Raw genomic sequence first — 16,670 nt, 5'->3', positions numbered from 1 at the left:
CTTCAAACTCAAACATTCACTATATAAACTGAAAAATGTTTGAAGATTTTGCTTTCCTTTGAATCACTTACTGAATATTTAGTTGTATAAGCACTGTTTCTGAGAACTGCTGTACATCTGTGTTGCATGGAGTCAACCAACTTCTGGCACCTGTGAACAGGTATTCCAGCCCAGGATGATTGGACTACATTCCACAGTTCTACTCTATTTCTTGGTTTTGCCTCAGAAACTGCATTTTTGATGTCACCCCACAAGTTGTCTATTGGATCAAGATCCGGGGATTGGGCTGGCCACTCCATAACACAATCTTGTTGGTCTGGAACCAAGATGTTGCATGTTTACTGGTGTGTTTGGGGTCGTTGTCTTGTTGGAACACCCATTTCAAGGGCATTTCCTCTTCAGCATAAGGCAGCATGACCTCTTCAAGTATTCTGATGTATTCAAACTGATCCATGATCCCTGGTATGCAATAAATAGGCCCAACACCGTAGTATGAGAAACATCCCCATATCATGATGCTTGCACCACCATGCTTCACTGTCTTCACAGTGTACTGTGGCTTGAATTCAGTGTTTGGGGGTCATCTGACAAACTGTCTCCGGCCACTAGACCAAAAAAGAACAATCTTACTTTCATCAGTCCACAAAATGTTGCGCTATTTCTTTTTAGGCTCGTCAATGTGCTCTTTGGCAAATTGTAACCTCTTCAGCACGTTTTTTTCAACAATGGGACTTTGCGGGGGGCTTCTTGCAGATAGCTTGGCTTCACATAGGCATCTTCTAATTGTAACAGTACTCACAGGGAACTTTAGACCTTCTTTGATCTTCCTGGAGCTGATTGTTGGCTGAGTCCTTGCCATTTTGGCTATTCTTCTATCCATTCGAATGGTAGTTTTTCACTTTCTTCCACGTCTTTCAGGTTTTGGTTGCCATTTTAAAGCATTTGCGATCATTTTAGCTGAGCAGCCTATCATTTTCTGCACTTCTTTATATATTTTCCCCTCTCCAATCAACTTTTTAACCAAGGTACGCTGTTCTTCTGAACAATGTCTGAAACAACCCATTTTCCTCAGACTTTCAGAGAGAAATGCACTGTAACCAGTATGTACAACATTTGCTGCCTTCCTTCCTTAAATAAGGGCAATAATTGCCACCTGTTTGTCAAAGAATGAATGACCTCACTCATAGAACTCCACACTGCTATTATTTTGAACATGCCCCTTTCAATTAGTGATTCAATTACATAGAATCAGCAGCATGCATGTCATGACTGTTGGATTTCTATTACTCTACTACACCTGCTAGTAAATGATTTGCCATGTAGAAATATAATTTCTACCAAAAACAGTGATTGATCATGTTAGTGATGTCTGACTGCTATTATTTTGAACACAACTGTAGCTATGTATTTATATTTACCACTGCATAGACATGTTCAAGAACAAATTGTTTTTATTTCTAGGTTTTTATGCGATTAATCAAAACAAATCGGCAAACGAATCGATTAAAGAAATATATAGTTGCAGCCCAAATAACAATTTCCTTTAACCAATGCCACCCCGCAGAGTGGGGCAGCACAGGCAGACACAGTCACGTATATATGTATACCTTCTTTTGCGTCAGCGGATGCACACAGTGTGGTGACTGGACACAGCACGAGTTTGACAGCCAATGATTTTGGATGAAGTCACCTAATTTGGCTGTGTATGATCACACACAGAGCTCTGGGTTTACAAAACACAGAACTCTGTGTACAGAGAACAGCAACCTATTCTGCACACATTACACATTGTTAGGCAGACAAGTACCCCTTGATTGCCCTAGATGTTAACCCCTTCCCAGCCAGTTTCAAAACAGTGACAGAGTATAGTATTAGCACTGATCACTGTATTAGTGTCACTAATGATGTCAATGTCAGTGTACCTCCCAGCCACACAGTAAGTCATTGTTCACCACCATTGCCAGTGTAGTTTCATCGCTGCCTAAATTCCAGTATACACTTATAGTTTGCAGATACTATGACTTTCGCACAAATCAATTTATATACAATTTTTAGACATGTAGCAGGATACATTTTGGCCTAAATTAATGAAGAAATTCGATTTTTATTAGATATGTTTTATAACAAAAAAAAAAATTTCCCCACAACATTTTCAATATTTTTTCATTTGTATAAGTGTTGCATGATCGCACAATTACCATTTAAAGTAGTGCAGGGCTGAATAGCAAAACAAAAAACAACCTGGTCATGAAGGGGGTGTAAAAAAAAAAAAATTACTTCTTGCAGGCATATTGTATATTTGACCACCAGTCTCTGACATCAATATAAAACATTTTGATGAATTCTGACTTGCCTATAAATTCCATATCTTCGAGTACAAGTACAAAACACAAGCAACTATATATGTTCCTGATATATTGCTCAAAATATTCCTACTGCATATGGGGAGTGTAGGAACATACAGTAAATTGGTGAATCACCTCCTCATGCAGCACATAAAGATACAAAGTAACAATTCTGGAATATGTATTAACATTGAAACGTAACAATCACAAAATCCAGTCTATTAAATCTTGAGTAAACTCACATCCAGTAAAACAATGTCCATTCCTTTCCTCCACAAATAAAAAATTCCCGAGAAATATATAGAGGATGTAGTTTTTCACTTGAAGAAAGAAGGGAACATGGTTTGGTGGATGGATAATTATTCAAGAATATTTAATGAACTGGATTTTGTGATGGTTATATTTTACTGTTGACACATTCAGGAATTGTTCCTTTGTACCCTTATATGCTGCATGGAGAGGTAAATTTGCTGATTAAGGTTCATAGCACTTTTTTTTTTTTTTTTTATAATGCTGTAGGAAACACTAAGCTCTGTATCAGGGGAATGTGTGAATTTATATACAGTGGATATAAAAAGTCTACACACCCCCGTTAACATTTCAGGTTTCCAAAATGTAAAAAAAAAAAATAAAAATAAAAAAAAGAGACAAAGAAATAATTTCAGAACGTTTTCCAACTTTAATGTGACCTACAACTCAGTTGAAAACCTGTCTGAATCTTTTTTTTGGGACGGGGGGGGTTTAAGTAAACAAAAAAACTGACATTTTGGTTGAATAAGTGTGCACACCCTCTTTCCTGACATTTTCTTAGTCGCATCCTACAGCAAAAGCCAGAGGGCTTCCAAAGCATCAGAGGGATCTCATTGTTAAAAGGTATCAGTCAGGAGAAGGGTACAAAATAATTTCCAAGGCATTAGATATACCATGGATGCAGCGAGGACAGTCATCAAGTGGAGAAAATATGACGCAACAGTGACATTACCAAGAACTGGACGTCCCTCCAAAATTGATGGAAAAAAGACGAGAAGAAAACTGGTCTGGGAAGCTGCCAATAGGCCTACAGCAACATTAAAGGAGATGCAGGAATATCTGGCAAGTACTGGCTGTGTTTTACATGTGACAACAATCTCCCGTATTCTTCATATGTCTGGGCTATGGGGTAGAGTGGAAAGACTGAAGCCTTTTCTTATGAAGAAAAACATCCAGGCCCAGCTAAATTTTGCAAAAACACATCTTAAGTCTCCCAAAAGCATGTGGGAAAACGTGTTATGGTCTGATGAAACCAAGGTTGAAATTTCTGGCCATAAATCCAAAAGATATGTTTGGTGCAAAAACAATACTGCACATTACCAAAAGAACACTGGACACACAGTGAAGCATGGTGGTGGTAGCATCATGCTTTGGGGCTGTTTTTCTTCAGCTGGAACTGGGGCCTTCATTAAGGTAGAGGGAATTATGATCAGTTCCAAATACCAATCAATATTGGCACAAAACCTTCAGGCTTCTGCTAGAAAGCTGAACATGAAGAGGAACTTCATCTTTCAGCATGACGACACAAAGCATACATCCAAATCAACAAAGGAATGGCTTCACCAGCAGGAGATTAAAGTTTTGGAATGGCCCAGCCAGAGCCCAGACCTGAACCAGATGGAAAATCTGTGGGGTGATCTGAAGACGGCTGTGCACAAGAAATGCCCTCACAATCTGACAGATTTGGAGTGTTTTTGCAAGGAAGAGTGGGCAAATATTGCCAAGTCAAGATGTGCCATGCTGATAGACTCGTACCCAAAAAGGACTGAGTCCTGGAATCAAAGGTGCTTCAACAAAGTATTAGTTTAAGGGTGTGCACACTTATGCAACCATATTATTTTAGTTTTTTATTTTTACTTCCCTCCACCTAAAAGATTTCAGTTTGTTGTGCAACAAAGTTGTACAGTTTATAGATCACATTAAAAGGTGGAAAACGTTCTGAAATGATTTATCTTTGTCTGATTTTTTTACATCACAGAAACCTGACATTTTAACAGTGGTGTGTAGACTTTTTATACCCACTGTGCTCCTGTCTTATCTACATATAGGTTTTGTTAACGCAGCAGCTCACTGTGATATTCGGGTGAATTTGGTTTTTGTTTAGTTTTTTTTTATTTTCACCTTCATTTTAGGGGAGCACAGTGGGGATTTTATTAACTTGTCCCTTAAGGTGATTGGACATTGGCAAGCTTTTGTAGGCATGCGCACCTGGAATGCCTCCCCTATAACCCTACCCCATTCTATCAGTCCTCATTTTTATAGCAAGCAATGCACAGTAACAGGGACAGTTAAGCCCAGCACACACAATTAGACAATAGTGCAAAAAATACCGCTTTCAAATAGATCGTACGACAATCTGATCTCGTACGATACCAGATTGTATGATTTTCGTTTAATCAGTACAGTCTTCAGCCAAAAATACAATACAAATACATTACATCTCTTCCAAATTTTTATTCTTTTGTACAAGAATTTATGTAACCTCTTCACTTTTGATATGAGAACGCTAAAATCACCACTGGAATAAAGAGTGGTCTTGGGCTTACTACAATCTTGTCATAGTGAAGTATGAGTAAAGGCTCTTAACAGGAAAGGCCCACCAGTTCAGAGACACATCTGACAGATGTGATGGCTACCAAAAAGGCTACTTTGCTGGCAAAAATCTGTAAGGAATATCCATAATGGGTTTTAAGGGTGGTTTCTGCAGGGCAGAGAGAACCAAATTAAGGTCCCTGGGATGCACAGGGTACTGCAAGGGTGACCTAACATGAGAAACCCAAAAGACCTGTTTGCAGGAAGGCAAGAACAGGAGGCACAGAGTAATCTCTGGGACTGAACTGACTACATTTGCATCAAAGTAAGATTTCCAAATACCATAATAGATCTTCCTAGAAGTGGCCCTTTCTTGCTTTCAGCAAGGTAGGATTCACAGACTTCATAATTCCTTTACTCTTGAAGACCTCGGTTTCAACAACCATGCCCTTAAAGCCAAAGACTGTGAGAAGCAGGGTGGAATCAGAAGCGTTGGGAAGAATATGTTTGTGTTTCCACAAACTATGGAATACAATTACAAACCTATACAATCCTGTCAATTTCTCTCCAAATGCACAGGCCTGTACATTCATTTAGTTGCTAGCAAATAAAAGTCCTCATGCACACTGGACGTTTTTACAGCGGTTTTATTTCGGCTTTTGACTTTTTACTACAGCTAGGAAACCCACCCAGCAGGTTATCCTATGTGTCCATGCACACAGACTGTAATCAACATTTTTTGGCAGTGACGGTTTTTAGGTGGAAAAAACCCCAGGACTAGTGGGTTTCTAGGAGTTTTTTAGCTGAAAAAACGCTCTAATGCTGAAAAACATAGTAAAAACGCAGCAAACTGCAGTTTTTGGACTTTTTAACCCCCCCAAGGGGATCAAAAACCGCTAAAAACCGCAAACGTGGAAAAACGCCACTAGATGTGGCATAACGCTGCTAAATGCTAATGCCAACACGCTAAAAAAACCTCACGTTTTAACGTGACTTTACACAGCTAACGTTCCCAGCGTTATCAAAACACCCAGTGGGCATGGAGCCTGAAGGATATTGTACAATCAGATTGTATAGTGAATGGTCATCTTTGGAGAGCTTGATTGATACTGGCATGATGACAAAAAACATTATTAGCAAAGAGAACACTAGATCCTAGATAACTTAGGTTTGAAAGATAGATAGATTTCACCTGCAAATACCCTAAGGAGGTCTAATCATTGGCACCTAATCTGAACACTGGAGCTTAATTTCATAGATTGGAGGGATGGAAAATGTAAGGGTTTACTTTTTCCAAATGACAATGTTTTTTTTTTTGTGTGTAGTTTGTTCAAGTATATCAACCTTTTTTCTGCATTTGCATCAAGATCTAGTGTTTGTTCAAATGTGTTGAAAAAGTCAACTACTTCCATGGGGTTAGTTTTTCACAAATAAACATATACTGCAAGCACACTATATGGCCAAAAGCATATGGATCTCCTCCCTCTCAATGAAGTTTAGGAGAGTCTAATAAATGGTATTAAAGCAGCATCACCACATTTTAAAAATCCCATTTGAATCCCCCAAGGGTCCAAGTGCATATAGCACTTCGACCCAGTTCTAATTTGTTGCTTGGTTGCTGAGCTGCGTGGTTGGACACCATATGACACTACTTTAATAGTACCATCAAGTTGTACCTTTAAAACCTCCCTTTTTATGTGCACTTTGGCATGCACTCAAATAATATATGTCAGCATTTAATTAACAGAAGATCATGCAAACCTCTAAACAAGCTACACATTGCAGACAGTTCCATCGGATATATTAAACAATCCATATTCCAATTGTGGCCACTACAAATCTACACAGTTCCTGGCAAAAGTTTTTTATTAGTCTTAATCAATGGTATTTTGATGGCATTGGCTGCAATTCTCAATTGAGGAGAGATTTGTAACATGGAAAGGGTGAGGCATTTTAACTACTTCCCCTCTAGAGCATTTTTTTCCCCTTTTCTGCACACATTAAAATCCGCAGTTTTGGCTATAAAATTACCACCAGTGCAATAAGTCCATCCGTGACATTTCCTTGCTACTAAATATTCCACGCTCAACTGTTAGTGGTATTATAACAAAGTGGAAGCAACTGGGAACAACAGCAACTCAGCCACAAAGTGGAAGGCCACGTAAAATGACAGAGCGGGGTCAGCGCATGCTGAAGCATACAGACGTCATCGACTGTCTGCAGAGTCAATAGCTAAAGACCTCCAAACGTCGTGTGGCCTTCAGATTAACACAACAGAGCATAGAGAGCTTCATGGAATGGGTTTCCATGGCTGAGCAGCTGCATCCAAGCCTTACATCACCAAGTGCAATGCAAAGTGTCAGATGCAAAGGTGTAAAGCACGTCACCACTGGACTCTAGAACAGTGGAGACGTGTTCTCTGGAGTGACAAATCACGCTTCTCTGTCTGGCAATCCAATGGACGTGTCTGAGATTGGCAGCTTCCAGGAGAACGGTACTGGCCTGACTGCATTGTGCCAAGTGTAAAGTTTGGTGGAGGGGGGATTATGGTGTGGGGTTGTTTTTCAGGGGTTGGGCTTGGCCCCTTAGTTCCAGTGAAGGGAACTCTTAACGCATCAGCATACCAAGACATTTTGGACATTTTCATACTCCCAACTTTGTGGGAACAGTTTGGGGATGGCCCCTTCCTGTTCCAACATGACTGCGCACCAGTGCATAAAGCAAGGTCCATAAAGACATGGATGAGTGAGTTTGGGGTGGAGAAACTTGACTGGCCTGCACAGAGTCCTGACCTCAACCCCATAGAACACCTTTGGGATGAATTAGAGTGGAGACTGTGAGCCAGGCCTTCTTGTCCGACATCAGTGCCTGACCTCACAAATGTGCTTCTGGACGAATGGTCAAACATTCCCATAGACACACTCCTAAACCTTGTGGACAGCCTTCCCAGAAGAGTTGAAGCTGTTATAGCTGCAAGGGGTGGGCCAACTCAATATTGAACCCTACGGACTAAGACTGGGATGCCATTAAAGTACAGGTGCGTGTAATGGCAGGCATCCCAATATTTATTTTAAACGGTTCATTTCAGTTTTAGGACAAATGCATCTTGAATTTTTGGTTTCAGACCAGAATTTTCATTTCTGTGCACCACTAGTTCACACTACTAAAGACACATTTGAAAAATTTAGGGATATGTGGGAGGGATGGATATACACTACTCTAGTGAACTTGCAAATAATTAAGTCTCAGGCACACTCTAGCTGAAGGAATTCTGTAAGGCCACCTTTTACCCTTCCACTACAGGAAAGGGTGGATATGTGACAGAGCACACCCATAATGCGTAATTTTATGCTCGTCAGATAGGTCCCAGGATTATTCTCTCCGGCTTTAAGTACATGGTATTTTTTCTTGTGTTTAGGTTTGTCTTTCTCTGCCCTGTCCCCTTTTTTTTTACCTCCATATTGGTATATTCCAGATGGTTTAATCTACTCCTGCCTAAAAACCGTACTGAAAGTACTTTCTACAATGGATTGTCACTAGTTTGGATATCATGGCTCAGGCCTCATAAGCTATTCAGAATTGTAAAAAATGACTCACTTTGCCATGTATTTATTTTGTCGTCTATTCTTCCAGTGCTGGTCAAACAGTTTGCATGAGATATACAATGAACAATTTTCTGTCATCTGATAATTGTTTCTACTTTATCAACTTTCAATATTCTTTTTTTTATTTATTTTTAATAATCAAAAGATGGTTGTAGCAATTTTTTGCGTTGCGCAATACTTGTGCAACTGTTTATCAAACGCATTATTCAGGGAAGAATAGAAATTAATTTTAGTGCACACGCACACTATAATACCCACATTTTTTCTCAGATAAATATAAAAGAAAGGATTCCATAAACACAAATAAAGTCTTAAATTGCATGTACCGCGATATCACAAAAAACTATGGTACTAAAATACTCCATAGGCAATGCTTTAAAGCCTGAACAGGTCAACAGGTTAGCAGTAACTAGAAGTGAACTACCAGTTTAGAGATACCATGACCCCTAGGAGTTCTGGACTCACTTGGACAGTTGTGGCGATCCCTCACATGTGTGCACAGTTTTGCATTTTCAGGTGTGTGCAGGGCAACTGGGTTACAGTTAATTTAATAACATTTTTGTTCAATCTTATTATACTTTTTTTTTTCAATGCTTTGATTTTTTACAAGTTGTCTATGTGATAGCATTGGGAAGGTGACAGGTCCTCTTTAGGTAAACATCAGAGGTCTATTAGACCCCTAGGGGTCTTTTCACATGTCCACACTGCAGCCATGAGCTTGTTTTAAATCCTCCACTCTCTGAATGTACAAACGTACAAAGAGCCAAAGTTTTTAAAAAGTTATTTGTCATTAAAACTACCTGTGAGAGGGTCCATATAGAAGAGGTCATTCTCCGATTTCTGGGACACCACAGCTGCACCTATATAGCTATATTACCAGTTATGTCACTGACCACATACGTAGCCTGTGAGGCAGAAACCATTGGATTCACACTGAGGTATGTTGCTATTTGAGAAGATTTCTGTCAAGCACTACACTGTTTGGTACTCTGAATATTTGGGGATAAAGCCGGAGCAGCTACTGGCTTTGTTACTTTTGCTACCCGAAAACAGATCTCGAAGGCTAATTTTCAAAAGTGCACAGTGAACTGAATATAAAATCTCAACAAACTAAAGGCGAGCATATATCTGCAATAGAACAGAAATAAAACCCAGCTACAAGGCCTGGCAGACATGAGGTTAAGCAAGTCTTGATGTGCAGTTTATAATAATTGCACCTCCCACACCCCGCTGATATGCCACAATGAGAGGCAGCCATCTTTTTTGAGAAATCTGAGCGAGATTAATGTCACTGCTGTAGAGACACAGTCTGGTTCTGTCTGCTGCCGGCTGCCAGATAAAATGGGGAACAAAGGCCTCCTTCTGAACCCCCCTGCTGGGCTCCATTAACCACCACGGTCAGCTTATCAATGTCTCAGAAGCTGCCAGTGAACCAACAAAGTAATTACTGTACTTCGAAGGAAAAAAAATGACATTAAAAATGTGTATAAAAATTTTAAATATACATATATTTTTTATGCAGCTTAGAGCTTTCCCAAGCCCATCCTGGCCTACAATAGTCACAGCAAGCACCTGAGAAAAGCAGCTTTGCTGTAACAGTGTCATGTTGGGGGCCCTAGATACTCATTCCATCATTGAAAGGTTTCATACTGATGGATGATAGCACATCGGATAACTACATAAGCATCAGTAGGCTCACATAGAAGCTACAAACCAATACAGCTTATCACCCACTCACAGGACTTAAGTACCAACTAGGAGATAAAAAGACCATATTATTACAATAATTAGATTTTTTTTTGGGGGGGGGGGGGGGGGGGGATGGAGGAGATAAACATACATATAGATTTTACATCAAAATAACTAATCTTTGAAAGTTAGGAAGCCACATGTATTAAAAAAAAACAAAAAAAAACACACACACCACTTGTTGGGGTATGAAAATATATTAACTTTGAGTGACACTTCATGAGGTGCTATTCACACAGCTATATTGCAGTATGGTAGTGGTGTGAACGAGCCCATACTCTCTCCAAAAACAGAAAAGTAACCCACCTCTATCTGGTCTGTTTTGGCATCTCCCCAGTATATTTTCCCTTCAGTGTAGTCCAAGGCAAGACCATTGGGCCAGCCTAGGGAGGTGTTCACCAAAATCAGCCTATCGGAGCCATCCATCGCAGCACGTTCGATTTTTGGGTTCTCTCCCCAGTCGGTCCAATACATGTATCTGTATAAAAACACAAATTAAGGCAACGGCTTTAGGAAATGTTTTACATTTTCCAATAGTTACAGAGGCACTGGGAAAAAAATATATATCCATGTACTAGTCACTCAGTATTATACTTTTTAGGCTTTTAGTTTTATCTGTTGATCCAGGCAGTAAGTTTTTGTTTTTTTAAAAAAGAAGCAGCTATCCTGCAGATATATCAGTTACAGAGATGAGACAAACCATTTACCACTGACCGGAGAGCTTACAATGATCATCCTTAAAGCGGAGCTCCACCCAAAAGGGCAAGTTCCGCTTTAAGGACTGCTCCCCCGCTCCCCATTAAGGATTGGCACCTTTGGGAAGCGGGTACCCGAACTCGACAGGTACCCGCTCCCACTTCTGGTCCGATCGCCTGGGCGATTGGAAACGGAAGGTGTCCTCCCTCCCTCCCTGTAGTCTTTTGAGACACGTGACAGGTCCCAGAAGACTACAGGACCATTCACGAAGTGCAGCGCTACTCGCACATGCGCAGTGGGTACCCGGCTGTGAAGCCGCAAGCTGTCACAGCTGGGTGCCCACACTGAAGATGCCAGCCTCCTGGAATACAGGACGGCCGGTGAAACAAGCTGCAGGGGACACACCACGGGACCGAGGCCCCCCCCCCCCACAAAAGTAAAAGTGCGCGCCTATGCATGAAAATGTTCATACATATGTTACATATCGCTGTGCATGCCAGAATCAGAGCAATAATTCTAGCATGAGACATCCTCCGTAACACTATACTGATGACTGATAACTAAGGTTTGACATGTTAGTTATTTACTCAGTGCAACCTCATCTTTTATATTTTACAAAAATAGGGTAATTTATTGCTTTTTTTGTGCCCTAAAATTAATTTCAGTGTATGTTGTTACTAAAATTTTGCGTTTTCTAGACCTTTGCAATAATATCGTGCGACATAAAAATTTGGAACTACCGCTATTTTATTCTCTAGGGTCTTTGCCTTCCGAAAAGATATGTTTGGGGATTTTATGTAATCTTCAAGCCTAAAATTAATTTTAAACGTGTGCAAAAAAACGCAAAAATGGCTCTGGCATCAAAAAGGATAAGCCTGACACTCCCCTTCCCTGACGAGCACCCAATCAGTGGTCATTACACTGCACGGTCTTCTCCTGTACCTGCTAGTTCCCGGGGAAAGGAGAAGAAATACAGCGCAATGTTAAAAAAATTTAAACGTTTCAGTCATCATAGAGCCCTTTTTGATTTTAAAAGTCCCAAACATTCCTAATATTATTATTATTATACAGTATTTATAAAGCGCCAATAGTTCGCTCAGCGCTGTACATTACAAAGGGAGACAGAACATGTGACAGAACAATACCAATACAATGCAAAACATGAGGGGATCACCTCCGATTTAAATACAGTTTGGGTAAAATTGATTTTTTTTTTAATCAGGAGAAGTTGTCATACGGGGCAAGTAGATTAGGACACCGATTTAGTCCCTGGACAAGTAGTTTTTCAAAAATTTCCACACCCCTGATGTCACTACTGTGTCCACAGGTTACCAGGTTACACTACTGCAGTGCTTGATAGTTCAAGCAATTGTATATTTATATTACAGATCAGCAACACTGGCAGTAGGAAGCGATTATGAACTAATTTCTTTGCATGGGGCCCTTTATCTTTAATTACCATTTTAACAGGGTTGTTTGCAGATTTTCCAGTGTGAGTAGTGTTAAAACACTTGAAGACTGGTAAGCAAAAAGGAAATTTTCCCCATGATTTTACCGAACAATAAGCTGTGTAAGATTTGTAACCTCTGAAGTCCAGAAATGATGGCGATTAAGAGAACATAACTTGGAAACAGAAGTTAAAAATGTAAAAGGCTCCACTATCGTACAAGCCAAACAGTGCTGTGTAGCCTAACTTTACAATAGGGGAGGGGGATCTAAAGTCCAAGCTGCATATATGCAAACCAAATTTTTTCAGGAGGAGCTGGCCTCATGCTACTTTCCGGACTATGTTGTCAATGCCCAGCATCAAAAATTGGCCTCAACTCCGAACACATCGTACACACAGGCTGAACAAAAAAAAAAAAATATATAAAAAATTCTATGTTAGTCCAGCGATCTCCCGCTGAGCTTATTGTGTTAGGATTGTGTGAGAGGCTTAGGATTGATGGGTCATGAAACTAAAATTAGTTATTACAAGCACTTGAGCACAGTTGTTATCTTAGCCCGGATTCACACAGGTGTGACTTGTCATGTGATCTGACCGTTTAAAATCGCATGACAAGTCACACCTTCTTGTCGGCAATGGAACCGTTAAAATTGGTGCGACTATTTTGAAAGTAGTTCCTGCACTACTTTTTGCTATTTCAGGTGCAATTTGCATAGACATCTGTGCATAAAGTCGCAGAATTCTTCCAAGTCGCAATAAAATGTGACTTTGAAATTGTGTGTCTTCAAGTCAAACTTGGATCCGGTGTGAACCTGGGCTTAAGAGTTTTTAGGGCAGGTCCGATTTAATATACACTACTTTATACCCGGAAAAAAAAAAAAAAAAAAAAATCAAAAGAGGACTTACCCATTGGTTGGATCCAAGACAATAGCTCTGGGTTCATCAAGATCTTCAGATATTAAAATTTTGCGCATAGTTCCATTTAACCGTGTCACCTCGATGCGGTCAGTTCCCGTGTCTGTCCAGTACAAGTTGCGAGCCACCCAGTCCACAGCGATTCCATCAGGGTGGGATACTTGAGAGACAACAATGAACTGACTGGAAGAACCATCAACCTGAGCACGTCGAATGGCTCGCACCTCATCGTCCGTCCAATATATGTAACCATCCACTGGGTCATAGTCTATGGCAATGGCATGGCGGATGTCATCCAGAGGGAGCACAATGTCCGTAAAGTCAGGGGTGTCCAGGGATATTCGCCGGAGATCTGTCCGCCGGGCAAGTAGCAGCAGCTCTGTAGCACCTGAAAAGCAACGAAACACATTAAAAAGACAAAAGGAAGTATTGAGGGGAAAAAAAAAAGAAAAGACTTTTTAAAGAAGAACTCAAGACCATACAGGGAAAAGTAAATATACATGAATTTTAATGACAGTTTTCCAGCACAAACATCCGTTAGGCCTCATTCACATAGATAAAGAGAGCCCTCTGTGACTACCTATGGCCAAGATCCCAGGTCTTCTGGTCATCAGCAGCTGCTAAGTTGTCATTCAGATGTACAGGCTTAGTGATCTCCAATGATCACAGCTCCTTGGGACCTGAACCAGACCTAAGTGTCTTTTACTGTAAGAGCATAATTATACTTGAGTTGGATCACTTTTACAAAAAACAGCAAAGGGGTGACTGACAGGCTTTTAGGAGATGAAACTGCTGCCTCTTGATTGCCTTTTTTTCTAAGTCAATGGGCTTTTTTTCAATGGGAATAATGCACCACAAAAACAAGCCTAGAACTCGGATTGCTGCTGCAGCACAACCCCATCAATATGAATAGGTCGTGTTTGGTAGCGGTACTGCCCAGCAGCAGGATGGTGGGAATCTTTGCAATGATGCAACGCATCACAGTATGTGAATACTCCCAGACACAAGTGTAAACAAGGTCTATATACATATTAAGGATCCTTATTGCCACAAAAACCTCCAGCTGGCTAGAATAATACATTAAAAAGCTAATTGTTCAATCTCTGATATTATATTACATTTACAAAAACCAAGGAATTCTTACCTTTCATCCCCCCCCATCAGGCACACATTTTACCAACGCTCAATTTTCTTACTTTTGTTAAAACTGTTTGTTCATGAGAAAAGCATGAAGAGGAACATGGGTACAGACGTGTGGAAATTTGTTTTAAAAACTACTTGTCCAAGAGACAACATTGGGGTCCCAATCTACTTGTCCCTCATGACAATCTACCTGTCCTGATAGAAAAAACAAAAAAACAAAAAAAACTTATAATTTTAACCAAAACCTTATTTAAATAAGGTTTTTATTAATAGCTAGGGTTGATTTTTTTTTGTTAGGCAGCGGTGCTTTTAAAAACAAATGAGGCTTTATGGCAACTTAAACTTAATGTTTTTAACATTAGTGGCTAAATGGTTAGCACGTCCGCCTGGCAGTACTCGGGTCGTTGGTTTGAATCACAGCCATGGCACCACCTGCCTAGAGTTTGCATGTTCTTCCCGTGTCTACGTGGGTTTCCTCCGGGTACTCCGGTTTCCTCCCACACTCTAAAGACATGCTGGTAGGTTAATTGGCTCCTGTCTAAATTGTCCCTAGTATGTGTATATATGAATGTACGTTGGGGACCTTAAAATGTACACCCCTTGAGGGTTACGGACTGATGTGAATGTACAATATATATGTAAAGCACTGAGTAAATTGACAGCGCTATACAAACACCTGCAATAAATAAAATAAACAAACATTGTGCTGTTTATTTATCTCCTGCACCTCCCTGTTTGTTTCCAGCACCCGCACCCGGGGACTAGCAGGGAGGGGAGACACCTTGCAGTGTAATGAGCAATGATTGGGTGCTCATCAAGAAAGTGGAGAGTTGGACACTCTTTATGCACAGCTGAGCAAGTAAATGAGTAACAGGCACAACCCAGGATCTAACCCGATGTTCATTTCAATGATGTTCTCTATTAAATATATTATTTTTTTCCAGAATATTTGAATCTTTGGACATTCCCACCAAATATGAAAAACTGTCCCCACTTCCCCACACTCTCGCCAACACCACTGTGATTTCTCCGCACTTATCTTACTCTCCACACTCGGAACAATGTGCCATCTTGTCAGACATTTGTAATTTAATTCTACATCCCTCAAACTTACATTTCCGTGAACTAATCTGTTTATTTTCTTCTGTTTTCCTTCATCTAATACCACCCCCATATCTCTTTCCCAATTCACAATGTGCAATGGTTTAGTGTTTGTGTCTAAATCTGTGAGAATTCTATATACTTTAGCTATTCCATGTTTCCCAGCTGAGCAAGTAAATGAACTGCATGTCCCGGGCATAGGGCGATAGGAATTTCACATCCCTGATGGGAAGGGCAAACAAAGTGTTTTAAAGTCAGTACTAAGGGGTAAGCTGGCCAAACAAGAAGATAATGGAACTCAAATAGAGTTCCAGAGAAAAACAAGATGCACATATGTGATTTCACTTGTCAATGTCCACCAAAAAGTCCAATATTAGCATTAGGAAGATTTGCTGTAACAATATAGAAAGCACAAACATGACCGGGCCTAATATTCAGTAGTTTTTCAGCTTAGCCAATACAGAAAGTTTAGAGTTTATGGACTCGGACATCGAAGCTTCATCTGCAGCAAGATCCCACATTAACAGGCATAATTCAATTAAGTCTGTGGTCGTTGCTCATCATAAAGGTTGAAACACAGAGTTCTGAATCATATACAAACAGAAGAATGAAGGCTACAGTCATTCCATAGGACGCTTTCCAGGTCAAAATTTTTATAGCTTCCGTTTGCTACCCTATATCTAATGTCACCAGTTGCAGTAATCGTGAGAACAATTAAGTGCCAATATTCACTGGGGTTACAGGACAGTCTCCCACCTACCACTTTGTTGGTTCATGTTAGGGAAAATGTATCAGGCTTAAAAACCATTGCTATTGTTAAACAGGGGATACAAATGTATCAGGCTTAAAATCATTGCTATTCTTAAAACAGGGCATAAAAAAAATACTGTGGGTTTTTTTTTTTTTTATAGAGACCCTTACTCAGAGGGACCATTAAAAAAACCTTTGTGAGGCACACTAATAAGGAACTTACTCTACATTATGAAAAACATTCACAATACGCAGTGCAAGTACAAATATTTGCAAAGACCACAGTAGTAGAACTAATAAATTAAGCTTTCTGTAACCTTTTTCCAGGGATAACATGCAGTGCTTAAAAATAAATAA

At 40.0% G+C, this 16,670-nt stretch overlaps 1 protein-coding gene across 1 annotated transcript in view; it reads right to left on the bottom strand.

Moving 5' to 3' along the window:
- The window catches only part of LRP6 (LDL receptor related protein 6), a 131,707-nt gene that overhangs the window by 47,162 nt on the left and 67,875 nt on the right, over positions 1-16,670 (bottom strand). The window contains exons 6-7 of the mRNA XM_089663487.1: positions 13,311-13,707; positions 10,568-10,739 (exon numbers count right to left, since the gene is read on the bottom strand). Of these exons, the coding sequence (XP_089519613.1) occupies positions 10,568-10,739; positions 13,311-13,707 (569 nt within the window). The remainder of the gene's footprint in view (positions 1-10,567; positions 10,740-13,310; positions 13,708-16,670) is intronic.

The sequence above is a fragment of the Staurois parvus genome, unplaced genomic scaffold (assembly GCF_062004578.1).
Source record: "Staurois parvus isolate SC_StPar_1 unplaced genomic scaffold, SC_StPar_1.0 ptg001698l, whole genome shotgun sequence".
Lineage (NCBI taxonomy): Eukaryota > Metazoa > Chordata > Amphibia > Anura > Ranidae > Staurois > Staurois parvus.
This window is presented reverse-complemented; position numbering and strand designations above follow the sequence as displayed.